General features: G+C 42.0%; 1 protein-coding gene across 3 annotated transcripts in view; it reads right to left on the reverse strand.

Annotated features, from left to right (window-relative positions):
• USP24 (ubiquitin specific peptidase 24) overlaps positions 1-26,111 on the reverse strand; it is a 136,933-nt gene that overhangs the window by 42,435 nt on the left and 68,387 nt on the right. For all 3 annotated transcript variants that reach the window (XM_023515116.1, XM_003793119.3, XM_023515117.1), the window contains 16 exons: positions 25,796-25,911; positions 23,272-23,338; positions 23,031-23,141; positions 22,326-22,424; positions 22,035-22,208; positions 18,480-18,565; positions 17,996-18,089; positions 16,779-16,934; positions 13,621-13,718; positions 10,430-10,525; positions 10,095-10,323; positions 8,976-9,135; positions 8,120-8,275; positions 5,690-5,760; positions 4,865-5,025; positions 1,197-1,258 (listed from right to left, as the gene is read on the reverse strand). In XM_023515116.1, coding sequence (XP_023370884.1) covers positions 1,197-1,258; positions 4,865-5,025; positions 5,690-5,760; positions 8,120-8,275; positions 8,976-9,135; positions 10,095-10,323; positions 10,430-10,525; positions 13,621-13,718; positions 16,779-16,934; positions 17,996-18,089; positions 18,480-18,565; positions 22,035-22,208; positions 22,326-22,424; positions 23,031-23,141; positions 23,272-23,338; positions 25,796-25,911 — 1,936 coding nt within the window. The remainder of the gene's footprint in view (positions 1-1,196; positions 1,259-4,864; positions 5,026-5,689; positions 5,761-8,119; positions 8,276-8,975; positions 9,136-10,094; positions 10,324-10,429; positions 10,526-13,620; positions 13,719-16,778; positions 16,935-17,995; positions 18,090-18,479; positions 18,566-22,034; positions 22,209-22,325; positions 22,425-23,030; positions 23,142-23,271; positions 23,339-25,795; positions 25,912-26,111) is intronic.

Raw genomic sequence — 26,111 nt, forward strand, 5'->3', positions numbered from 1 at the left:
AAAATACTCTAAAATTGGCAATCATGGTTTCAAGACATTTCATGAAAATTAATTCACCTCAGCTTCCCCAGAACATAATGAGACCCCGGACCCCTCATTTACCACTCAACAAGACACATTAATAATTTTTTCATTCATTTGAAAAGTTGTGTGTGTGCGGCCAACTCCTGATTCCAGTTCCCAAATAGCAGGGCAGAGGGCCTGGCCTGACGGTTGCTGGCTCTTCCTGGAAGCCTGGCAGGAAACCGGCATCAGGCGAGGTGAGCACACGAGCCCCTCTGCTATCTAGATCCTACACATCTCCCTGTGTGTGTGTCCATCACGTGAAGGAAGGCTTTTGCATAAAATTTCTTTTAGACTTAAGTAGTAGGAAAAAGATTTGTTTCTTTTGAGAAACCACTCTGCTGGTTCTTATAGGGTACCAAAACCAACTAGTCCTAAATTGGTTCCTTTTTACCTCTGACTTCCAGGAACCTCAAAACCAAATTCTGACTATGTGGGGCTTCACAGCCTGCATATATGCAAGGTCTGTTTTTTCCTTCTGGCTTTGACATTTTTTTCCAATTAATATTTTTGTTGATATTGATTTTTATTTTAGTAATTTCCTATAGGCTGAAGCAAATTCTTTGTGTAAAGACTGGGATGTAAACTAAGAACCTCTTGATCTGACCAACTAAAAGATAATTTGCACTATTTAAGGTAAATACAGGTGGTTAAAATCTCAGCATGCTACAAGAGAACCTTTAACAATCACCTACCACTCAGTAACTACCTGGCTTCTATTACTGTCAACAGGTCTCCACAGGGAGTCCCTCTTTCCTTCAAGAATTGTCAGAATAGATTACATTAGAGAGATCACATAGAAAACTTTACAAACTGTCCAAACAGATAACATTAGAGAAAGATCCTTTACGATACTTTAGTATCAGCATAATTAAAACGCAAGTCTTTGACAATTTTTAAAACCAACAAGTCTTCTCAACACATTAACAACTGGGTATATGATAAAAAAACTACTGGTACCTGGGTTCACATGCAATTTTTACAAAAACAAAATTCAACTTCAAACAATAATTATAATTACATCTATATCTGAGACATGTAAATCAGATTTAGAAATGTCCATTTGGCTTTTTTCTCTTCTATTCCCTCCCTTGCCCCTTCGTCCCACAAATCAAAGTTAAACATTAACTTACTTGTCAGATCATCTAATAATTGGCACCTCAAATCAAAATACTCCATACACTGAGATAATAGTCTAAAAAAAAGAAAAGTTTCAGTTATTTTAAAAAAGGCTGATATGAAAATAGAAAACATTCTCCTTGTAAGAGCAAGGTCATCAAAAATTTAGCAAGACAATTTTCCTAAGCATAAAATAACTACTTTTCTATTAATTCAAATTCTGTATTTTTTTTTTTTTAAGAGACAGAGCTCTCTCTGTCACCCTTGGTAGAGTGCCATGGCATCACAGCTCACAGCAACTTCCAGCTTTTGGGCTTAGGTGATTCTCTTGCCTCAGCCTCCCAAGTAGCTAGGACTACACGTGCCCGCCACAAGGCCTGGCTATTTTTTGTTGTTGTTATTGTTGCAGTTTGGTCAGGGTCAGGTTTGAACCTGCCACTCTCGGTATATGGGGCCAGCGCCCTACTCACTGAGCCACAGGCGCCGCCCCAAATTCTGTATTTTTATAAGTAGTACATTAACAATTCTAATGCAGACACAGTACAAGAATAATAGTATAAAGAGAGGGCAACTTACTAAATCTATCACATTTTAAAATAACGTATGCATTGACTGTGGACACAGTACACTCACCACAGTCATTCATTTAAATATCAACCAAACCTACTAAGCACCCACCAAATGCCTGAAACTATTTGAGGGGAACAGTGAACAAAAGAACAAAGGAGACAGCAAATAAAAAATATACACATGTCAAGTGGTGACAAGCACTAAGAAGAAAAACAGTGAAGGAGAGAAGTGATAAGGTTTGTTTTATGTGGGACGATCAAGGAAGCTTTCTCTGCAATTAGAGTCATTAACAGCACAGGTGTCAGAATCAGACAGAAATTGGCTAATTCTGTTTCCTGGCACCACTGCATACAGCTGGGATTCTCCCAGACAACTTATTTCACTTTGCAGTTCTCTAAAAAATCCTTATTATAGTATTAGAAATAAAAATGCATGCATATATACAAAAATACATACAAGGCTCAGGCATGGACTAATGATGAGAAGCAAGAATTATGGCTACAAAAATAAAAATAATAAAATTGCCAAACTTATTAGACCATCCTGAGGATTAAAATATAAATAATACATGTAAAGAAGTAACTGGTGTTATCATCGTCATTACTATTGAGACAATTATGTTCCAAACTTGGGCTTTAAGAACAGTTATCAGATATAATTTTCAAAATTATGCAAACACATAAAGATTCAATCCTATAGGAAATTAAATGTATCTATATTCAACATACAAATATTTTTAAAAGAGATTCTTTGAAGAGTATATTGCAAAAATCTCATCTAACTCTTTCCCAAAGTTTAGAGAAACTTAATATTAAACTCTTAAAATTTAGTTATATTAAATTGACGCTTACAATGACACACATAACAGTTTTAACTTCTGTTTGCATGGCAGGCAAAAAGTTTTTATTAGTAGATAGAAGTTCATAGTAGACGGAAGACCCCTAAGAAAGGTGTGGGTCTCTTCCTCAGAAATGAGAAATGACCCAGTTTTAACTTCTTAGAAAATGGGTTAAACATTTCAACTAAAGACTCATTAGTCTTTCAAATAAAAGGATCATCAGTTCAGGAAAATTTTAACTAGGTAAAGTTGGAATTATAAAGCAAAAAATGTAAGAGGGCAGAGAGCTAGTGTCTAATTCAGGTTAAATCTTGATGGTAAACTGCAAAATAATTTTAAGTGTTGGCTAAATGTGTAACATTTGTAAGTTACCCACAATAATCTTATCTCAGAAATCAGGATCTTCACTTCTTCCTTATTTAGACACTTGGAATATTAAAACTGGCTAAATGCTTCAAAATAACATTTATGTAGAGGCTTAGCTATATGGGCCAGAAATCTCCATATATGAATAAGTGCGTGAGAACATAACAAATCTTGATACAAACATTTAATCCTATAAGGAAGACTAACAAACAACAGATAAAATCATAACTCACAGAGAATTCTATAGGTTACACATCTTATATATATATAAAAAAAGATCTTTTAAAAAGTCAAGGATAGATGAAAGAAGAAATTACAAAGGAATTTGAGACAAATTTAAAAACAAAAACACAACATAGTAAAAGTTACAGGATACACTGAAAGCAGTGATATGCAAGGGAAAGTTATGGCTAGAAATGCTTATATTAAGAACAAGACAGAAGCCAGGTGTGGTGGCTCACGCCTGTCATCCTAGCACTCTGGGAGACTGAGGCAGGAGGATCCCTTCAGGTCAGAAGTTCTAGACTAGCCTGAGTAAGAGTGAGACCCTGTCTCTACTAAAAACAGAAAAGGAAAAAAGAAAGAAAGATATCTAATCAACAACCTACCATTACAGCTTAAGGAACTAGAAAAAGAAGAACAAACTAAACTCAAAGCTAGCAGAAGGAAGTAATGAAAATTAGAATGGAAATAAGTGAAATAGAGAATACAAAAAACCCCAATGAAACCAAAGTTTGGTTCTTTGAAAAGATCAATGAAATTGACAAACATTTAGCTAGACTAAGAAAGAAAGAGATAACCCTAAGCTTACTTCACTCCTAATTCAGAAATGAAAGTGGGGACATTACTACTGAATTTACAGAACTAAAAAGGATATAAGAGAGTACCAGAAGCAACTATATGTCAACAAATGGAATAATCAATACGTATATGGACAAATTCCTACAAACACAAAACCTGCCAAGATAAAACCAAGAAGGAATAGAAAAGAATAAACCTGCAATAGCAAGAAGAGCAAATCAGTAACCAAAAACTCTCCAACGAAAAACCCCCCTGGACCAGATGGGTTCACTGGTAAATTCCACCAAACATTTTAAAAAAGAATTAACACTGAGTCTTCTTAAGCTCTTCAAAGAGGAGGGAACACTCTCCAACTCATTCTGTTGGGAAACTTCCTCTGTTTTGCATTACCCTACAGCCAAAGCCAAATACACAGCAAGAAAACTACATACAAATACTGATGCAAAACCCTCAACAAACTGCCAGCACAGCCAAATCGGGCAGTACAGTGAAAGGGTTAAATGCAGTGTACTCCAGCCCTGAAAATCAATGTAATACCACAGCAACAGAAAGAAGGGAAAACCCAGAAGCAGCATTTGATGGAATTTAACATCCTCTCACTGGACAGACACTGGACAAACATGGAACAGAAGGAAACTACGACAACCTAACAAAGGCCATATATTAATAAGAAAAGCCCACAGCTAACATCCTCAGTGAAAAACTAAAAGCTTCTACCCTAGGAGCAGGAACCAGAAAGCAAGCCAGAGGGCCGTGCCAGTGACCTCCAGACAGGGAGCTATGAAACATGTGAGCTGAGAAAGTGATGCGCAGGAGGACAGGCCGGTGTGACCGGCTCAGATAGTTCTGGGCTCTCTCATCAACCCGGTGAGCGGCTCTTTTTGCCTAGGGTAGGTGGCCCAGATGGGGTGGAGCGGGACTAGGGACAATGCGGAAGCAAGCCTGGCAGTGTTTCTTCTAACTCTGCTGCCTGACTGGGGTAAAAGACACAAATGCCCTCTTCCAGGCCCCAAATAGCAGAAGAAAGAAGAAATTCTTTTACTATTCTCAATAATGTACCATGGACTTTAGGGAGCAGTGTTATTTATCCTCATTTTTACCACATACCTCTGGTTGACTCCTCTCATGATACTCGTTGGGGACCAGAGAGGCAGCTGCGCCGTGAGAATGACGCCGAGGAGAAACTGGTTTGGCTTCTGCACTTCTGGATGTGCTGACGTGTCCGTCTGACTGAGAGTGTACAGCTGATCACAGGCAACCCGGCGAATCTGAAACGACGGGGGTAGTGGCAAAGGACGTTTATCAACCCACATTTAGAGACTGCTTAAAAAGTGACATTCTTCCAAAGGCCACATATCTGCTTGCTCAAGTTACTGAAGGACACCATAAGGTACGAGTGTTTCAGTTTGGAACGGTACAGTTTCCACTGGAGAAAACTAGGGCTCATTAAAACAAGTGTGGTGTGGGAACTCATTTCCCAAATTACTCTACCGTTCTACTCTAATCAATAGGTTTATAACTTAACGTAAATGAAAATAAGAAAGTGGTTAAAAAGTTAATCCTCACGGTCATTTAAAGTCAGAATTATACAAGCTAACAGAAGTTCATGGTGTGAAGTTGGTCTCTCCTGATTCTAACTAACATTTGATGCTTAACACCAGCTGAATGTGGGCTGGAATGTTTTGATTGTTATATACAAACATGAATTAACTGTAGCACAAATCTCCTATCTCCTGGTGGAATGTGGAGGAGGGAGCGGGAGGGAGGGCAGTACAGTCCACGGGGTCGCTGTTCCTTCCGTGGTCTAGGACCCCTCTGAGACCTCCCTGAGAAGACTGTGCCACTCCTGTCCTCCCCACAATGTCACAGGGATCTGAGAAAACGCAGCAACAGGACCAAAGGAATTTCGTAAGAAATGTAAGAAATCCTTACCTCAGCACTTGGTGATCCCAGCAGAATATCAATGATAAAATCAGCAACACAGGGCAAGTTATAGAAAGATGCTAAGAAGAACGAGAATCGGGGGGAACTAAGTTAGGTAATGCATTTTCAAAATTCTGATGAATTTCTTCAGCTTACGCAGAAATTCATCCCTTCTACATAGAATCAAAATTTAGAACCTTCTAGAACTGTTTCTATGTCTGTTCACTTATTTGCCCCATGAAATCTTAAGGTGCTCATGAAAAGGAACCACGTCGCGGCCATTCTCGTGCCCCGTGTTTTAGCCCAACACCTCACACAGGGTGCTTAGAGAGTAAATGTGTCCTGCCTTGATAAACAGTCAGTACTTATCTACTATAAAAAGGACCCTAAGATACATTTACAAATGATAACAGATTAAAAACTCAGAGAGAAGTTATAATTTTTCCATCTTGATTTGAAAATAGCTCCAAAATAAATAATTCTAGTGATATGAAACTAACTCAGCAGCTAAGAGCAGGGCTCCTATGTGCTGGGACACTTCTCACACGGGGACTGCTAAGATGCCATCTCTGAACATGCCCTGGGGAAGGCTGCTGTGCATCAGGCAGTGCTTGGGGGCTGGAGATTCAGCAGGGAATGAAATGGACAAAAGTCTCTGTTCTCACGGAGCTAACGATCTAGTTGGGGAGGGGATGATGACCATCAAAATTATAAATAAGTAGATTATATTGTATCTTATAGATATGATATATTAATAGAAAAAAGTAAGGTAAAGGTTTTGGGTAGCGCTGGGGCAAAGAGGGGGCTGTAATCTTTTTTAAAAGGAGATCAGGGCACATCTCACCAAGAAGATGACATTCAAGTAAAGCCTGGTAGGAGATGAGTAAGAGATCCATGTGGACAGACAAGCAAAGAAGATTCCAGAAAGAGGAACAGCCAGTGCAAGGGCCTTAGGGCAGGAGTGTGTCCTGGATATTGGGGTTTTTGTGAGGGGGCCGGGCAGCTGAGAGAGAGGGAGAGCAGGGGAAGCAGAAGGCACAGAAGTGTCACAGGGTGGACTGCACCAGGCTTGAAGTCCTTAATAAAGATGGGGCTTTACCGCTTGGTGAACTGAGAAACCACCGGAAGGTTTTGAAAGAGGACTGATACCAGCTGACTTACAATTTAGAAAGTCACTCTGGTGAATGAGCAGAGAATTAACTGCAAGGGTGGAAGTGGGGATTGGTCAGGGCGCACTGCTACTACCAGGCAGGTAGGAACGATGGCTAACTGGGGGTGCTAACAAACAAGTGGGCACTAACGGTGCAAAGTGGACAGAGGCTGAAGAAGGATGTGCTGACCGATTAGAAATAGGTGTGAATAAAGGATACCAAGGATGAGCCCAAGGTTTCTGGCCAGAGCAACTGGAAGAATGAAAACTGCCTTGAACTAGGTTGAGAAAACCCTTAGGCAGGCATCCTCAAACTACGGCCTGCGGGCCACATGCAGCCCACCTACGACATTTATCTGGCCCGCCAGGTGTTTTTGCCACTGTTGCCTGTCCTGCTTAGCAGCCGACTTGTCCTGGGGTCTGAGGGACAGTGAACTGGCCCCCTGTTTAAAAAGTTTGAGGACCCCTGCCCTTAGGTGATAGGGGGCAGATTCAGGTCAGTTCTGGGCAAGTGAAGCTTGGGACATCTATCTGATACTCAAGTGGAGATGTCAGGAGGGTCATCCAGGCTACAGACTCAAATTTAGGTGCTGTCAGTATAGAGACTGAATTTAAGGTTATGAACCCCAGATTACTAAAGCCAGCAATAAATATAAAAGAGCAAATCTTAATTTCACAATTTTTTTTTTTTTTGTGACAGGGTCTTGCTCTGTTGCCCAGGCTGGAGTGCAGCAGCATTATCACGGCTCACAGCAACTTCAAACTTGGGGGCTCACGCAATCCTCCTGCCTCAGCCTCCTGAGTAGCTGGGACTACAGGTACAAACCACTGGCTATTTTTTTTTAAAGTTCTGTAGAGATGAGGTCTCACATCTCTGGAGCTCAACTGATCCTCCTGCCTCCCCCTCCCAAAGTGCTAGGATTGTAGTAAGAACCACTGTGCTCAACCGAGTCTCTCACAGTTCTGAATGCCTCGGTCATCTTCAGGTATTGGTGGTTAATTCTAATTCTGTAACTTGGGAACTAGTAAATGGAGGTTACTTCCTCAACTAGCCTGCAAGCTCTGGAGTGTAACATACTGCCCTGGCAACAACCAGTGAGGAACCCAGTCCAGAGAAGGTGCTCAACCCAGGCTCCCTCGGAATGGACGTGCGCGTCATTCTTACCTACTCCGCCTGCCAACTTCCCCTTCTTCATTTCTACTGACAGGACCTCGTCTAGAAGCGATAACTCCTAGCAGAAACCTGGCCTTTCCCTAAAGAGATTAATCACAAACAGCCTCCTGCATACCCAGCTGCTGGCTCCGAAGCTGCAGGCATGTAACAAGGAGAGACAAAGCCTCTCCCGCAATTAGGGAGTCTTTGGTGGACACGGACTGCTGTCGGACGCAGATGCCCGCGTGCAGGGCCACTGGCTCGCCTTCACTCCCAGAGCTGCAGTTGCTCCCTGAAAACAGGCAAGCAGAGCTTACTGTGGATTCCACGGAACGGTGCAATGTCTGAATATCCTGTTAATGTATGTTCCAGAACCCTTGTGTAACGTTTCATACTTCAAGAAAACACTTTAAGAAACAAGAGAGATTTAATCGCTGTATTTGAAACATGCTGTTTTTTCTTAGAACACAGTTGTAGGCACTCAAAATATGTTCACAAGGCAAGTACTTATCTCTAATTTCAAGTGATGGAAGTAACAGTGCAATTTTAGGGGCATCTGGGAGCCTTCCTGAAATATTAGAAATATTCCTATCTTGTAACTTGATCCAGATGGGTTACATGCATACAAAATTCCTAAAAATCTCACACTTTTACTGCCTGTATTTTATGTTACAATTTTAAAAACTTTATTTTTGAGGTATTTAGAAACACACTAAGCAGAAAAACCAAACAAAGCTGAGAAATACAGGTATGTTAAAAAGGTATTACACTTTTACACAGAAAACTACTCGCTGAGCTCTCCCTGTTTACTCCGTGTGTGTAAATGCTTTAGTTCTTAAATGAAGTGTGACACACACACGGCAATGTGCACAAATGGTAAGTGTGCAGCTTGATGAGTCTCCTCTCTGCGACTCGGATAGACCTACCCATACATAATGCTCACAGTTATTTTTTGCCCAATGTTCTAATTACTGTCCCTTTTTAATCAGTACCTGAACTGCTGAGCCTGTTTCGAATTCCAGCAGGAAACAGGGAATTACTTTCTTTAATTGGCTGGCTACTCCCAACGAGGTCAAGTCGTCCTGCAGCCGCTGCCCATGACAGTCTCATGAAACAAGCCACGGTGGAAGTGAAATCACTCACCTCCATGGTCTAAGGAAGCAGGGAAGATGGTGAGGAGAAAAGACAGCACTTACAGCCACGCCCCTGACCTCTGTAAGCTTCCTCCTGGTCCCAATTTTGTGAGCCTCTTTTCCCTCCAAGATCATTCAGAAGGACAGCCCTTCTCATGCTACCATACTGTTAAAGACTCGGAGCATCTCTCTGTGATCTGTGACACCCAGATTCTCATCTCCAGGCTGTGCCCTCAAACTACCCATTATTAATTTGTTTCACTTTCCCCTTTCCCATCCACTGTGCTTTGGTCCACAGAGCGACCTGTGTGACCCCCCATGCGAGCTCTGGTCTTGTCTCTACCTTTGCATATGCTGCCCACCCTTTTGCTTGCTCTCCAAGTGCTTATCCAAATATCTGATCCATCGAATCCCGTCTATTCTTTAAGGCCTAGCTCAAATGCCACGGAAGGTGAAGGAAATTATTATTTTTTTTTCTTTAGGACAGAGTCTCACTCTGTTGCCCTGGATAGGGTGCCGTGGCGTCATAGTTCACAGCGACCTCAAACTCTTGGGCTCAAGTGATTCTTTTGCCTCAGCCTCCTGAGTAGCTGGGACTATAGACACCTGCCACAACATCCAGCTAGTTTTTCTATTTTTAGTAGCGATGAGGTCTCACTCTTGCTCAGGCTGCTCTGAAACTCCTGAGCTCAAGGGATCCCCGGGGCCTCCCAGCGTGCTGGGATTACAGGCATGAGCCAAATCCTTACTCTACTTACTTCAAAGCCATAAAATGTTTTGCCTTTGTAGTTTTATAGCACTTGATACTTTCTACTTAAAATTATCATTTTCTGTGGTAATGATTTCTTTCTTAGTTATCATGTATTTCTAGACGCCAATATTCGTGTCTTAGTCATTTTTATACCCACATAGATCCTCTACCCACGAGGGGTATTTAAGTAAGAGGTACTGAATTTTTTGAACACACCAATCACGTACTTGTATTGCAACTCGAGCAGCAGGGATGATTTCCTCAACCCTGATGGAAGACCTGTCAGACACTGACAACTGCCGGTAGGACGACTTTTCTGGGGTCCCACATAAGGACATCTGTCTGCTTGTTTGCCGGCTAACATTTCGGAACGGGCGAGAAGAAAGTGCTTCAATTCCATCTTTGGTGAGGTCTTCATCTAATAACGTGGGCATTGTTTGTCCAACAAGTAAAAACCTTAAAAAAGAGAAAGCTACATTTATTCCATACTATTTACGATGAGATGATTTGAGAAGAAAACCAAAATCAAGCATCACCTTACAAGATGAATCCATTTACGTACCTTGCGAGTTGTAGGCAGATAGAATAAACACCCTGCCTTGTTTCGTAGTCTACTTCCGATGGGATGGAATCTCTCTGCATGACATTTACAACCAAACTTCGAAGAAAAGAAAAGAAAAAAGGCCAAACATTAATGACTTCTATTTCTTTTTTTTTTTTTTCCGCGGTTTTTGGCCGGGGCTGGGTTTGAACCCTCCACCTCTGGCATGTGGGGCCAGCGCCCTACTCCTTGAGCCACAGGTGCCGCCCATGACTTCTATTTCTTTCAGAGGAAATTTTCTATTAAGTACAGTAATATAAAGAATCATAAATATTATCAATTACATATAATTTCTACAAGATTCTTACATGTATATAGATTCCACATATTTTTATCACAATGATTTCCTATGATACCTGATCCATTCGAATTAAGACTACTAGCTTAGGCCAAAAGGTACCCGAGACAGTTCACTGAACAGCTGCCATCTTGGTAGTAGAAGTACTATCAATTCAAAAATGCACCCAGGACTGACATAGTTAATTAAGAGTGTTTTCACCCCACAAGACCCTGTATTAAGTGCAAGCTTCCTAACTGTCCTCCTTGCTTCTACTTTTGACCTTTCACCTCCCAAATCTGTTCTCCAAAAGATCACCGAGAGTGATCCTCTAAAAACACAGGTCCGATCAGGGCGCTCCTCTGCACAAGCTTCTTCAGCAGCTGCCCCCGGCCTTCACAGAAACCTCTAAGACCCGACCAACCCCACCTCTGCTGTCGCCACAATCTCAGTCAGGTCCCAGGACCCCAACACTGGCCTCCCGGGGTTTCCAAGGCACCACGGAGGTGCCCACTGGGGGATGTGCTGGCCGCTCCTCTGGAAAGCTCCCCCTAGGTCTGGCTCCCTCGTCTCCCTCAGGTCTTCGTATCAGGGAAGCTGGTTCTAGATCACTGTACTGAACCGCCCTCTCCATCCCGCAGTCCTTCCCCTTGTCCTTTTCTCACAGCTCCCGGGACTGTCTGACGCACACGTCACTCACTCATCGTTTTGTCTCCTCTCTAGACTGCGTTGTGTGGGGACGAGGACTTTGTCGGATTCACTCCCTGCTCTGTTCCCAGCGCTGCCTTAACATCATGTCAACGAACTGACATGAGCAAATAAGCCAAAAATAAGACGCCTTTATTATCAGAGCCCTGTGAATGGGTGAGTGACCTGAAAGGAGGTTTTAGAGAAACACCTCTACGGCACTGACAAAGAATCAAACTCCACGGGTGCCAGACTGTCCAGCCAGGCGGGAGTCCTTTGTGGCCCGTTCCCTGTCTCTCCACCCGTCTCTCTTCTCTTCCCTGCCACTCCTCCGCAGGAACTCCTTCCGGCTTTCAGTGGTCCCCACTCCTCCTCCCTGGGCACCAGCCCCACATGCTGGAGGTGGTGGGTTCAAACCCAGCCCTGGCCAAAAACTGCAAAAAAAAAAAAAAAAAAAAGAAACCTCCCTACTCCTCCTTCCTTCTAGAGCACTTTTTAAACTTCTATTCTTTTTTTTTTTAATTGAATGGTAACTATGTCCATTAATGTACTTCTGGGGTACAGAGTGGGGTTTTCACATGCAATCTAAACTTTTATTCTTTTTTCCCTCGCTGGCCCCGGTCAGCCAGCCTATAAGAGAACCACGCTGAAACTGAAGCAGAAAGGCCAAACTGCCCTTCAGCTCTTCTTTCCTCCCACCGCCCAGCCCTCCTTTTTTTCTCACTCTTCTGAAAGCAGAGATGTCTACACACGATTCTGTAAAACCCTCCCCTGACACGCAGCACTCAGCGGATGACACCCTAACAGCTTTACTCACACGCTCCCAAATCTCCCAAATCTCGGTGCCGTTCTCCACTGCTCCCCTGAGCACTATGTGCAAACACCCACTTCCCACGACTCCCAGGGCCTCATCTGCGGCCAGAGTCGCTTCTCTCACCTTCCTCCGCCTCCTCTCCTTCCCACACTGACCACTCTCCGCTCAGCCTCTCTCCCAAGCTAGAAATCACAGGGCCATTTTATAAGTGTCCCCCTCTACCTCGGGAGTCACGGAAACGTGCCCACTTTGCTCTGTAACTACCGTTCTGTCCCCACTCCTCTGGACCACGGCTGCAGCTCTCAGCCCCTCTCCCTTCCTGAGCTCTCCCACTTACCTTCATCCCTGTTGCAGCCGCCAGCGAGATCGTTCTAGGGAATTCCTGGCTTAGAAACGGCTTGTTGTCCCATCATACACGACAGTGCTGAAATTCCTCAGTGTGACCTTTCCTTACCTGTTTCTCCCTTTCATCTCTGGAGCTGGCCTCCCCAGGCAGATGTCACAGGCCATGCTGTCACTCGTCCTGCCTCCCCCTCGTCCTCACATCACTGGGGGCTTCTTGCCATTTGTCAATTCCCACCTCAAAGGCCATTTGCTGGGAAATACTTCCTAACCCATGACCCTAAGCAAATGGATCCAATTGAATTCCTACTTTCTTCTCCTGTTTTACCCCAGACACTTTTTTAAAAATTAAATCATAGCTGTGTACATTAATGCCATTGGGGGTACAATGTGCTGGTTTTATATACAATCTGAAATGCTTTCATCAAACCGGTCAACACAGCCTTCACGGCATTTTCTCAGTTATCGTGTTAAGACATGTATATTCCACACCTAGTAAATGCCACATGTACCCTGTAAGATGCACCGCAGGTGTGGTCCCACCAACTACTCTCCCTTCACCATCCACTTTTTATATGCCTCTGCTTTAATATTTAATAATATGGTTATCTCGCTGTTTGTTGTTCTTGGTTAAACCACGAGCCTATCAAGGGCGACGGTAACATCTAATTGATCTGTACATCCCCAGCACTAAGGCCTTACACGACACGGACTTACAGGGAATTAAATTCACCGTATTTCTAACTGATGGGGGACAGCAAAGTTACAGATACAGCCTTCTTGCCTCTCCTCTTTTTCAGAATTTTCCTCATTACTGGGGGAAAAGAGATGTGCTCCTGTGAGTTTTTTTAAACAATCAAAAGTTATGAAATGAATTAAAATACTCTAAAGGCCTGGCACATCATTCTTTCTTACAACTTTCCTAAAGCTCCACATAATCCCTGTAGGAACAAGCGAGGCTTTGAAGGAGAAAATAACTAAAGTGAGCACCTTCCCTTTTCAGCTCCCGCAACATCACATTAAAACTCTAACCTCAAGCCTCCTGCTCTGAGGAAGTTCTCACAGAAGGATTTGGCACAGCTTCTTGCCATGTCATCATCCGCGGTTGGCATGAGTTTGGAGCTGAGAACCTAGGAAACAGATGAGCACAACTAACTATCCCAGCATTTCCAGCAGGGATTACTTCTTTACTAAGTTAAACCTTCAGACAATTCAGACATTCGAGTTAGACTCCCCTTAAATGTTGAATACTGTCTCTCCCCACACACATGTGTATGGAGACTGATGTTTCACAATTAAAATAATCCCATTTTCCATATTCTATTTACTGAGGAAGACAAATCTTGCTGTTCTCAAGAAAACTCCTTTTCATGCAACTGGCGAATGTGAAAGTCCCAGACCCTCAGATTTAGATAAGAACAGCTAACTCTCTGTGATATACTAGCGATGTTCTTTAGGAAGTACATAAATCAAAGTCTTATAAAATTGCCTGTAAGTAAAAATGCCAGGAGAGTTCCCTAATGACGACTCTCACTCCTATTTACTGAGGATCTACAGTGTATGGGCTGTTCCTTTGCCTTACAGGCGAGGGGACTGAGATGAAGTGATCGCCCGCATGGTTACAATGCCAACCGAGATGTGTCTCACCTTAACACCAGGCCCCTTCTGTGACTCTGCAATACCTACCTAAGCAGAGGTCAACTGACTGCACTGGCTGGGCAGAAGTTCACACAAACTACAGTGCAAGCCTACAGGTCTAGTCCACACTCTCCTTCTGCCACCTTCCAGCTGAGAGTCCTTAGGCATGGTATCCCTCCACCCTTTTTTTTATAGCCACAGGGTCTTGTTAAGGTGCTCAGGTTGGTCTCAAACTCCTGGCCTCAGGCGATCCCCTCACCTTGGCCTCTCAAAGTGCTGAGCCTACAGGCATGAGCCACCGTGCCCAGCCCTAATTTTCTCTTTGCTTCAGTTTTCTCATCAGCTAAATGAGGCTTGTATTACCTTTACCTGAAGGTTTCCTGGATTAAGTAAGATAATATGAAGTAAAGGTACTTAGCACAAGCGCCAGCACAAAACAAGTGTTCAGTAAACAACTGCTTAGTTACATGTTATGACTCAAAAAATTTAAACACATTTTTGCCCTGGTTTTAAACTAGATATAGTTCAATATCCTCTTCTGCTTCTATGAACCTATGGGTTTTTGTAAGTTTAGATATTTAATGTGAGATTTTTGATAAAGCTGCTTGCTTCCAAGGTTGCTAGCAGGGACGCAGGCTCACCAGCCTTGGACACTGAGCATTACAGGAGAAGGGGAACCCTGGCTCTGCTGAGCCTTCTGGGAGTACGCAGCTCTTCAGCTCCCATGCTTAATCAACAATTCAGTGAAGATGATAGGTCTCTTCCAAGAAATGGGTATCCAGAATACCCACTTTGAAGTTTCTTAGTGCACAAATGTTAAGTTAGGGAGCAAAATACTAAGAAATTAACCTCTCAGGTGACAGCAAAAAAGTAAGTTCTTTAGGGAAGGTTATATCTTCCAAATATTTTGTGTGTACTAAAGTAAAACACAACCTATCAAAGGAACTCACAGTTACTCAGGAGTCCTAAAAATTATACTGGAGCTATTAAGGTAGCTGATGACAAGCTAGACAAACTAGGGGACCACTGTGTTTTTCTAGGTGCTCTCAAATGAGCATGTTAAAAATTATACCTTAACTTTGAGCTAATCATTCAAAAGCCAGTCACAAACCTGGCAGCCAGTTCACAATTAAGCTTTACATAAGCTTCACTTGGCCAAAAATTTCTAGGCAATTTTCTGTTTTGGAGTATTCCATACATTTTTAAATGTCCATATTAAATAAGAACATGTTTTATTTTAAAAATATTGGCTAAATATATTTTCCTTTTGAACCCAACACATCTTTTCACAAGAATGATTGATTGCTTTAAAGCAAATATGAAATGTTACCGCATCTTGGACATATAGATTAACAAGTGGAGTAGGAACATGAATGAGTATAACTACATCCTCCAAATTAGACTGTCAGGTGAAACAGAACTTGGGAAAACCTGCAGGTTCTCTCTTAACAATTATGAACTTTGTGAACTCAAGACGCGTGATGTAATAGCTAAGGTGCTTAGGCAATAATACGGATTCTTTAATAAATAAGTGCCTGGACATACTTTCCTAGGACAAAGCAAAATCATTCGAGCCTTACTGTACCTGCAGGTTTACTGGATTAAAGTGGCACAACGGTCTGACCTACCAGTTTCCAAGAGCAAACTGTTTCCCCTTGGTAACTTTCTTATGGTGCTTTGTTAAAGCTTGACTTTCTGGACTGAGTACATTCAGCTTCTCCTAAGTCTTATTCATAAAATCTTGGAGTAAATATCTCATCTTTTCAGACCTGACCCCTTAACTACCACAATGACTTAAAGGTAGTAAACAGTTATTAAATGTTTACTGAACTCAATCTATTAGCTTAAAGCTACTTTTGAGGAGGTAGTTACAATGGATCGAATGTTTGTGTTCCCCAAAGTTCATCATTTTGAAAGTGAGGACACAGTGAGAAGACAGCCATCCATGAGCTAGGAAGCCAGCCAGCACCAGACACTGAACCTGCTGGAGCCCTGCTCTGGGACTCCCCAGCCTCCCCAGCCTCAGAACTCTGAGAAGTAAATGTTTTCTCTATTAATTTATGACAGCAGGCTGAAAGGATGAAGACAGTAATAAAAATGATTCTTTGCTCTAGTTCCTCCAACACTATTTTTTTAACCTTGAAATAATACTAACATGATTCCTGATGAACTCCTCACAAAGCTTCATGAACAACAATAAATTATAATAGCTTTTAAAAAAATCAGGATGCATTCAGTCAAGAAGCTGAGAATTAATAATTCATAGTACACAGAAACGCAAAACTTCCGTGTTTAATACACTGTCTTTCCTAATTATTTATTTAGATGCTATTTTGCAAGTGGAACAACATACACAGGTATAAAATGAAAATAATCAAGCATTTTCAAAGGTAAAAAATAGCATCAAATTATGCTCTATTTTTTAAAAACCCATTCTCTAACAGATCTCTCCGTAATAACAGAATCTTATTTGTTTCTGATTTCTAAAAGCATGAATCTAGAAACTCAAATGGATCTGTCAGAATGAAATGCAAAGAAATCAGCCCTCTTACTTCTAAGTTGTAGAGCACTCTGAAGGTGGACATTCCTGGAGCAAAGGATCGAAACAGACTTTCTAGAATTGAACTGGCGCTGGGCTGGTGCTGTTGCTTTGAAGACAGAGACGGAGATTTCGAAGACTGAGAACTCGACTCAGACAGCAGTGTTTTCTAAGTTTAAAACAATGAAAAAAATAAAAACACATCTTCAAAGCACAAATTATAGAGAAATAGACCTCAGCACATATTCTAATACTTTTTAATATTAAAAACGAAATTTTCTAAAAATTAACTTAATAAAACCACATCATTCCGTGGTTTAACAAAACATCAACTTCATCGTACAAATTCTGAGTGTTAAATGATATTCAAAGTAGTATATGAAGTACATGAATGCTTTTGGGAATATAACCTAAGCAATCCTAGCTAGGTCATTTTAATTTATTTCTGTGTTTAAAGTTTGTCTTCCTAAATATTGATAAGGAAATTATAAGACTGCTGAAGTGGTAATCTTGAGAATTTTTTTAAAGCTAACACTAGTGCTATATATATTTTATAATTCCATTATTTCTTTTCTTCCTCAAATTAATAAACCATAAATATGACTGAGCTGATCTAAATTTTAACCACTAAGATACAAATCACAAAACTTAGTTCTAACAACTTTTTCTAAATGAATTTATTCTGAGACTACATTATGGAACACATTCTAAAAATGAGACAAAATGAACTTTAAAAATCAACTATGAAAAAAATAAACAATAACCCATTTATATAAGCAACTCAGCATTTGCAACAATCAAATTCAAAAAGGAATCACGACTGAAGAAAAACATCAAGTGAATTGGAACTCAAGCCTGGATCTTGAACAACGAACTTCATCTCTCTAGGCCTAGGTCTCCTAACAACAATTAACCTCATCTCTAGGCCTAGGTCTCCTAACATGTGATGTGGGGGGGTGGGAGAGAGGGGGTTGGGGGGAGGGGCAGAAGTACATTAAAGGCTTGTCCAGTTCTAGCATCTGATGTCAGTATCGACTCTATATAGATAATTCAAAAGTCAACGTGAGGCTGTGATCTTACTTATGTATGGCAAAGGTATTTTCCAAAAGAAGAAATGTGCTATGGAAAGATAGTATCATAGTACCGTAATGTGGTTTCAGGTTGTATTTTCACTGAATTATGACACAGAATTCCCACGCTAGTTAAATAACATCAAAGAGACTCTCAAACCTTTCTTCCTAGAGAATCCAGTTGATCAAGAGCTTCCTGGATGGCTGGATCCGTGGGTATCAAGAGCAGAAGCTTTCGTACACGTAGAGTTATCCTGAAATTTTTCAAATATAAAGTTTTTCATATAAGCCACAGTTTAATGACAAAGTAATTTGGTATGGGATGGAAAGTAAAATACATTTCAAGGCAGTGGTTCTCAACCTTCCTAACACCGCGACCCTCTAATACAGTTCCTCATGTTGTGGTGACCCCCAACCATAAAATTATTTTCATTGCTAATTCATAATTGTAATTTTGCTACTGTTATGAATCATAATGTAAATACTTGATAAGCAGGAAGTATTTAGGGGACCCCTGTGAAAGAGTTGTTTGAACCCCAAAGGGGTTGTGACCCACAGGCTGAGAACCGCTGTTTCAAGGGAAGCACTCCTTAGTCTCTAACCTTAGCAATTTTCTTTCAGGCCTCGCAAATCTCTCTATTTACCTGGGCTCCTCCAGATTGGCCAGCTGGTAAAGCATGTCAAACACATTGCACACGAGAGCCATCACGACACCAGGGAGGGATTTCTCCTAAGGGAGAAAAGCAAACACAGATTCACATTTACAAAAAGAACCTTCCCCTTTTCTCATCAGACTTACAGCCAGTAAAAATACAAGCTCTGAAAGGCTGGCCACTATGTAGCCCGAGGGGGCGCAGCGCCCTCTGCACTGAGGCAGCCGCGGGTGCACTGGATGCGGGCCCTGCCTTCCAGGGGGCAGGCCTGCTCTCCGTCTCCCGGCCACCTGGAGGATGAAGGTGCCAAGAGCTGGCAGGAGCTGAGGGGAAAGCACAGGCATGTGAGAGGAACCTCAAACAGAGTGGGCACCACCCTCCGGAGCAAACCAGGCGATTTGAAAGCAAAAGTAAATTAGCGTTTTATACATACACATTCACACACAACACAGAGGCGTACGTAACTTGACAGGAAGCTACCCTTTATTTTACTAAAGATCAGAAAAGACAAAATGAGTATTACTGCATAGAAGAGGTTCAGACGTGATTAAAGCACTTCTGATTATACACGTAAGAAGTAAGAAACCAGACACCACGTACGATGCATCTGTACATGGGAAGAGTTCTATGAATTCAGAATAAATATAGGTAGCTTAAAAACGCTAAACCTAAAGGTTGCTATTCACTGTCATGCCACTACTTAGTGTTTAGACTTGGGTCCCATCCCCACGATACCTCATTACATCTACGCGAATATTCCAAAAGTCCTAAGGGATCCATACTCAGCCTACACTGAAACTGAGGAGTTCTTCGATATCTACAGCAAAGTTATGCTGTGTAAGAGAAAAAGACCATCGCACAAAGACCTTACATTTGGAATTAAATTTAAGGAGCATATATAATAATCATCAAAAAAATCTCTAGTCATCTTTTAAATACCTTAACTTCATATCAGCTTGCTTCTAGACTATAAAAGCCTAAAGAGCAAAACAGTCTTACAGTCTTCTTCAGCTTTGTAGCCCTGGAGTCAAGCTCAGTCTTGACAGAGGAAAGGTACAAAATAATTTGACCGATTCCTGAAGTCATTCGAATACTAAGCACCGATCACATCCCAGGCCCTGTTTAGGTTTGGGAATGAGGCGGTGAATGAAACAGACAAAAATATGCTCCCACGGAACTACTTACTACAGACAAACAAGATGCATAAAATAGATCACATGTTTAAAAAATAAAGTAGGTAGCCGGGCACCGTGGTGGCTCACTCCTGTAATTCCAGCACTCTGGACAGTTGAGGTGGGAGGATGGTCGGAACTTGGGAGTTCCAGATGAGCCTGAACAAGAATGAGACCCCAGCTCTACGAAAAACAGAAAATTCAGCCGGGTGTGGTGGTGGGCACCTGTAGTCCCAGCTACTTGGGAGGCTGAGGCAGGAGGGTCATTTGAACCCAGGTATTGCTGTAAGCTGACACCACAGCAGTCTAGTTTGGGCAGAGCAAGACCCTGTCTCAAACAAAACAAAACAAAAATAAAGTAGGGAAGGGAAATGAGACGTAGTATAGGAGTAAGAAAGGGTGGGAAATGGAGACAGACTGTGGAACAGGCGCACTGAGAGGCAGCAAGTGAGTGAACGCTGAGGAAAGTGAGAGTGGGCCGGCTGGAAGTTGGAGAGTAGTCCAGGCACAGGGAAGAGCCCGTGCACAGGCCCTGCTGTGTCTAAGGACCAGCCTGGAAGCCAGGACGAGTGGAGTCCAGGGAGGGGAGGTCACAGGAGATAACCTTGGAGAGGTTCCAGAGGGAAAATCAGATAGGCCCTGAGGGTCCCAGTAAAGACTCTGGCTCTTATGCTGAGCGCAACCGGAGCCACTGGAGGATTTGAGCCAAGGAGTAGCATGGTCTGACTTGTGTTTTACATGAGCTGCTGGGTACCCACAGAGAAGAGTCTAGAATGGTGTTAAGAGCAAAAGCCATGAGCCCAGCTTGGGCACTACTGAGGTGAGAGATGACGTTCGCCCTAGAGCAGCATGCAAGGTGTAGAGGTAGAGAAAAGCAGCTGGATTCTGGATTAATTTTAAATGTAGTGTCAAGAATTTGCTGACAGATATAGGTGTGAAAGAGGGGACCCAAGGAATTTGGCATAAGCAATGAGCAGACTGGCAATGCTATGATTCGAGACACAGTGAGACAGTGCGAAGAAGGGGCCCAGGGTGGGGCTGAGGTGTTTGGAAAGCAGGAGCTCAGTTTTGGATAAATTAGGACATTTAAGAGGAGATACTAAGTAAGCAGACAGACGCATATATTTGAACTTCAGGCTAGAGGTAAAAGGTGGGGAGTTATCAATGCACATATAATACCATGTTTCCCCCAAATAAGACCTATCCAAAAAATAAGCCTTAGCAGGATTTCTATGCATTTGTTAAATATAAGCCCTACCCCAATAATAAGACCTAGTGATGGGCGTGGCTATGCAGCGTATCTGTATACCCATGCCCTACATTTTGGCACAGAGTGGTAAGGAAGCCTGGAATATCTTTCATCTGCCACAGCTCCTTTCTCGGAGCCATTCGCACTTGTGCGGGTATACATGTGGTAACCTCTGTCCCAGGCATCCTATTTCGCATGTGAGAATGGCTAGGGGAAAGCAGTTCACACATCCCTAGCACCAGCCCCACCAACAAGGTCGGCTCCCCTATCAGGTTCCAGAAGAAGATGACTTAACTATATTTGAATAAATGTAGATTGTTGTATTATACTTCATAAAAATAAGACATCCCCTGAAAATAAGCTCTAGTGTGTCTTCTTGAGAAAAAATAAACACAACAGTGTCTGATTTTTGGGGAAACATGGTACGCAAAGCTTTGCGACTGGACGGGATTCCTAAGGGCATGGAGGGACTGAGGAGAGCTCTAAGAACTGACCAGGGAACGGCTCCATGAGAGATCGTGGAGAGAAATAAAAAGAAGCAGGCAGAGGCTGGGAGAGCCAGGAGAGTCCTAGCAGCCCAGTGAGGAGAGCAGGTCAGAGGTGAGAGGTCACATGTACCAGCTCCTCTGAGGCATCCAGAAGATGAGGACTGGGAGGAGGCGACAGACTAACTTGAACAGAGCCCAGCTCTTCCAGGGAGGGGTCAGGAGAAGACAGCAAGAAAGAAGCTGCAAACAGCTCAGGCAACTCTTTCAAGGACTTCTGCTGATTTGAGAAGGAGAAAATAGGGCTGTAATGAAAGGTGGGACTGGGATGAAGGGGTTTGTTCCTGAGGGCAGAAATAACACAACACGCTCGAATGCTAAAGGGAATGCCCAGTAGAGAGAGAAAGATCAATGAATCAATGAAGAGAGGTGTATGAGAATGACTCGGACGCAGGAGGTTCCAAGATTTAGAAGACGATAAATTATACATCTTCTTTTCCCAGCGTTTCTGTTATACTGTTCTGAAGAATCGGTACTTGTGCGAGAAATAAAGGACATAATCCACATCTACATGGGCTGAAGGCATAAAGATAATGACTGTGAAATTCTTGTTTTTAGATTGAGACGTATCACCCAGTACCTGCTCCATGGCATATGAAGAACTAAAAACTCCACTGCTGCTGCTGCCGGAGCTGGTTGAGGAATCTGCTGAGCTCCCAGATGGGGTCCCACTGCCCGAAGTCTTTACTGTGAGGACTTGCTCATCAGAGAAGCCCAGTTGGTGGAGGAGCTTTTGATCTTTATTCACTGTCAGCTGCAAAAAGTGATTTCTTAATTACTGAGAGGGAAAGGAAGAAGAAATTACTCATATCAGGATAAGAGTCAAATCGGATCCATTTATTATTCAGAAAAACTGCTCATTCAAACCTACCAGGCTATCATTTGTAAATATCTGTATATTATCCACAGGAGAGCACAACTGCTTGGCTATCTTCCACCGGACGCTCCCTATGGTCTCATTACTGTGAGCCTGTAAAACAGAATTTTACACCGCTATGAGAGAATCCGTTCACCTACTGACAGTGAGCAGCTACCACGTGGGCGGCATTCGGGCAGCTGCGGACGCAGCAGAGCCCGAAGACTAGCGTCCTGCCCGGGGGGCTGTCTTCTGGTTCCCTCCCCACACGCGTGAGAAGACGTTCCTAGCTCTCCTTCCACTCCCCAATCCCCTGCACTCTGCCCACACCAGCCAGCTTGATGGTCTCTCTACCGGCTACTCCCTTTGCCGGGAATTTGCCTGCAAACATCATTTACCGTCACTTTACTCAAGTTTGTGCTCAAATGTCACCACCTCAGAGAGACCTTTCCTGCTCATCTTTACCTTAAATACTTCACGCGCACCCATCACCCTGCGTCCTATTAGCTCAGCCTGTGTTCTGATCACCGTCTGATATTATGTATTTATTTATATGCTTATAGTCCATAGTTTCCTTTCATTTCAGATCATTATTCTAAATTTGTTTACCAAACAGCTTTAAGACTCATCATTCATGCAACTGTCTTAATCAAGACTGTTCTTATGAAAATAACAAGATAAGCAGCAAGGAAGTGGCAACAGAGCTGAACGTGAACCCACCTCGACAGTGAAGGTATCTTTGGTAGACTCATAGGTAACATTAAGAGTTAAAAGATGTCCATGAAATGAGGCACCATGAGGTAGAATAGTTCGCGGAACAGAGTAAAAATCCTTGAAAAAGATGTAAGAGACACGAGTCAGATGCACGGTGCCACTACGGAGCATGTCAGAAATAACAGGACATCACATTTTGTCCCATGATATGACGAATGAAGTTGCTTTAAAAGGAAAAAAGGCTCACCTCTATAGTGATCACATAGCGCTCTGCCAGGAGCAGCAATCTCTCAATTATCACAAGTTTAGTGGATCTATGGATTTAAAAAAAAAAAGTTTTTTTAATGTACTCGAAATGAATTGCTGATCTGAGCTCAATTTTACTGTTTCACCAAAACCACAATCATAGCACTCGCTGGTCACAGGCTGAAACCTGCTAAGATTGAATTTCCGTCTCGCTTAGTGAGGGGAGGTGGTGCGGCCAGCCCGCAGGTGTGGTGCACAGACGGAGTAAGGAGGAGAAGCCTGCCCACCCCATGCGCCTGCCCTGTTCTTCTTTCTTCTTTTGCTTTCTCTAGACAGTCACTCCATAAATAGAAGACCTGGGTTTCCAGGCCTATCTGTTCAGCAAACCATCAATGAGGAACAATCAGTGAATATGACTCTCATAATCTTATAACTAAAATATACCACAAAATTCTATGAAATCTGACAAAGTTCTGAAATGCCTAAAAATTACAAGACAAACACAAAGCAGTAAGTATACTACAAATACAAACTGCTGTTCCTAAGTGACAAGTCTGTGTTGGTAAAGGATCTATGGAATTGTATCATCTGTAACAACAGGACTGTAAAATCCCACAGCTTATACAGTCACAGTGCCAAACTACATGTATTAACATTATGAAATGGAAATTGAGGAACCCCACTCAAACACAGATAGTTTAGATATTTTAAATAGGTATATTACTAAACCTGAAAAGAGGAACTACAAATGTATAACAATTGGCCTGGAATGCTGATTAATAGTACTGAAAATTTCACTTTAAAAACAACTGGTTAAACACATTTTAACAGTTCTCTGAAATATACTTATCAGAGTTCTAAATTCTTCTGGTTTATGGATAAGAACTAGAACTTGAAATTCAGATGAAATATCTTTAGTGCTATAAGAAGTGAGGGAATTGTTGAGTGAACTGTTTTAATTATGCCTCAATAATGAATTAAAACACTGGAAAGATGGGAAAAGACACCTTTCCCCATGAATGGGAACAATTATGAATATTGAAAAGTTCCTTCACAACTAGTGAAATGAGATAAGCTACATGTTCTTGTTTAAATTCAACTTTGAAATTACACATTCTTATTAACACTATTTCCGGTTTTTAGTAAAAATATTTTAAAATTATGTGTTTTTTCTCTGGAGTCACCCAAATATGAAATGATCCAGAATCAAAAGCACTTAGTTAAGAGAAAAAAACTAAAACAAAAAACTACACCCATTTCAAGTTGCAGCAATTTGACAGCCTCAATCCAGCAGCCCATAAACGCACTTCTATTCTGATTCACGAGATAGACAGATCACTGGGGAACTGAGTCACAGAGATAGACAGATCGATCAGACCTTACAAACACGTTAACTCGGAACTGACTTCACATTCTTAGTGGAAGTCTGTTTGAGACATAGTGCCAAGAACGTGGGCATGTGAAGTCAGGTTAGCGTTCCTGCCGTGACTTGAATCTGTAATTACTTCTGCCATTTGAAAATGAAGCCTGATAAGGGCTGAGCTCTGCTGCCTTCCTTCATATTAGTAGTATGCATAGTGACACAGTATTCATTTTTAACAAGAAGGCAAAAAAATAATGTGGGCAAGGACCCTTTGCCTTTATTCCTCTTTTAAAGCAAGGCTTTGCAAAGCAAAGGAATATCCCTAATTGTGAATAAAAATAAGTAAATTTTACTGTAATTCGAGTAGACAGAGACCCTGAGAGTACCCACCACTAGAGGGCAGCAGAGGAAGGTACACAGAGTAAGCCCTTCCCTGAGGACCTGCCAGGGTTTTTCCATCTGGGGCTGCTAACTGGTAAATAAAGGCTCGAATTTGTATGAGCACAAATGTAGTTTAATTACTTCAATATAATGTTCTAAATATGCATTGTTTCTCCTCACTATACGAAAGAACTATAGGAAATACTAAATTCAGATTTCACTGATAATATCTGAAAACTTAAAACAGCACTCTGAGTAAGAGATACTGTCAAAGTTTTAAAACAAATATTTGGGGATAAAATTCTCACTAATTGATAGTTTAGCAGACTATGATCACATTATAATGCACAATGGATTTCACTATTCAAAGGGAAAAGCTGTAGCTAGTTAGTAAATATTTCAAACTTGAAAAAAATTACTCCACGTACAAAGAACACGTTTATTTCATCCTAAAGAGTTGGTTACTCATGCTACACAGAATAAAAGTGAAATGAGTCAAATGAAAGCAACAAGAACGCCTGTCACTGGGTAGAGGGGTAGGGACAGAGCCACACTTGGGTGGTTCTGCTGATGACCTACATACAGATTTTCAAAAGCACAGATTTGGGAGTACATGATGAAGAATATATAATGCCTAGGATACTACTGCTTGCAAAAATCATGATTGTAAATGAGGAAATCAATAATTGAGGGACCTATATAGGGAAAAAAGATACTAATTATGTTTTTAAACTGATCTATATTTGCGTGTTATGTATCTCCCACATCCATCATCACTTACCTATATGGAGACTGAACTGATGTTGCTACAGTGGGCATGGCGGTTGCTGTGAGCATTTTTGTGGCTCTGGTCACTGCATGCGTTAGAGTAGGGCCACCAAGTGCGGAACTGGCTGCCTAAAAGATATGAAATAATTGTTGTCTATTAGGGTTTCTCAAGCTGGACTCTGCTGACATTCCGAGGTGAGTAACCATGTGGTAGAGTGTTGCAGGGGACAGTGCCTTCTGAGCTGGGTGACCATGTGGTAGAGGGCTGCAGGGGACACTGCACTGTGAGCTGGGTGACCATGTGGTAGAGGGCTGCAGGGGACACTGCA

This window comes from Otolemur garnettii, unplaced genomic scaffold, assembly GCF_000181295.1.
Source record: "Otolemur garnettii isolate 467f Iridium unplaced genomic scaffold, OtoGar3 scaffold00066, whole genome shotgun sequence".
Classification (NCBI taxonomy): Eukaryota; Metazoa; Chordata; class Mammalia; order Primates; family Galagidae; genus Otolemur; species Otolemur garnettii.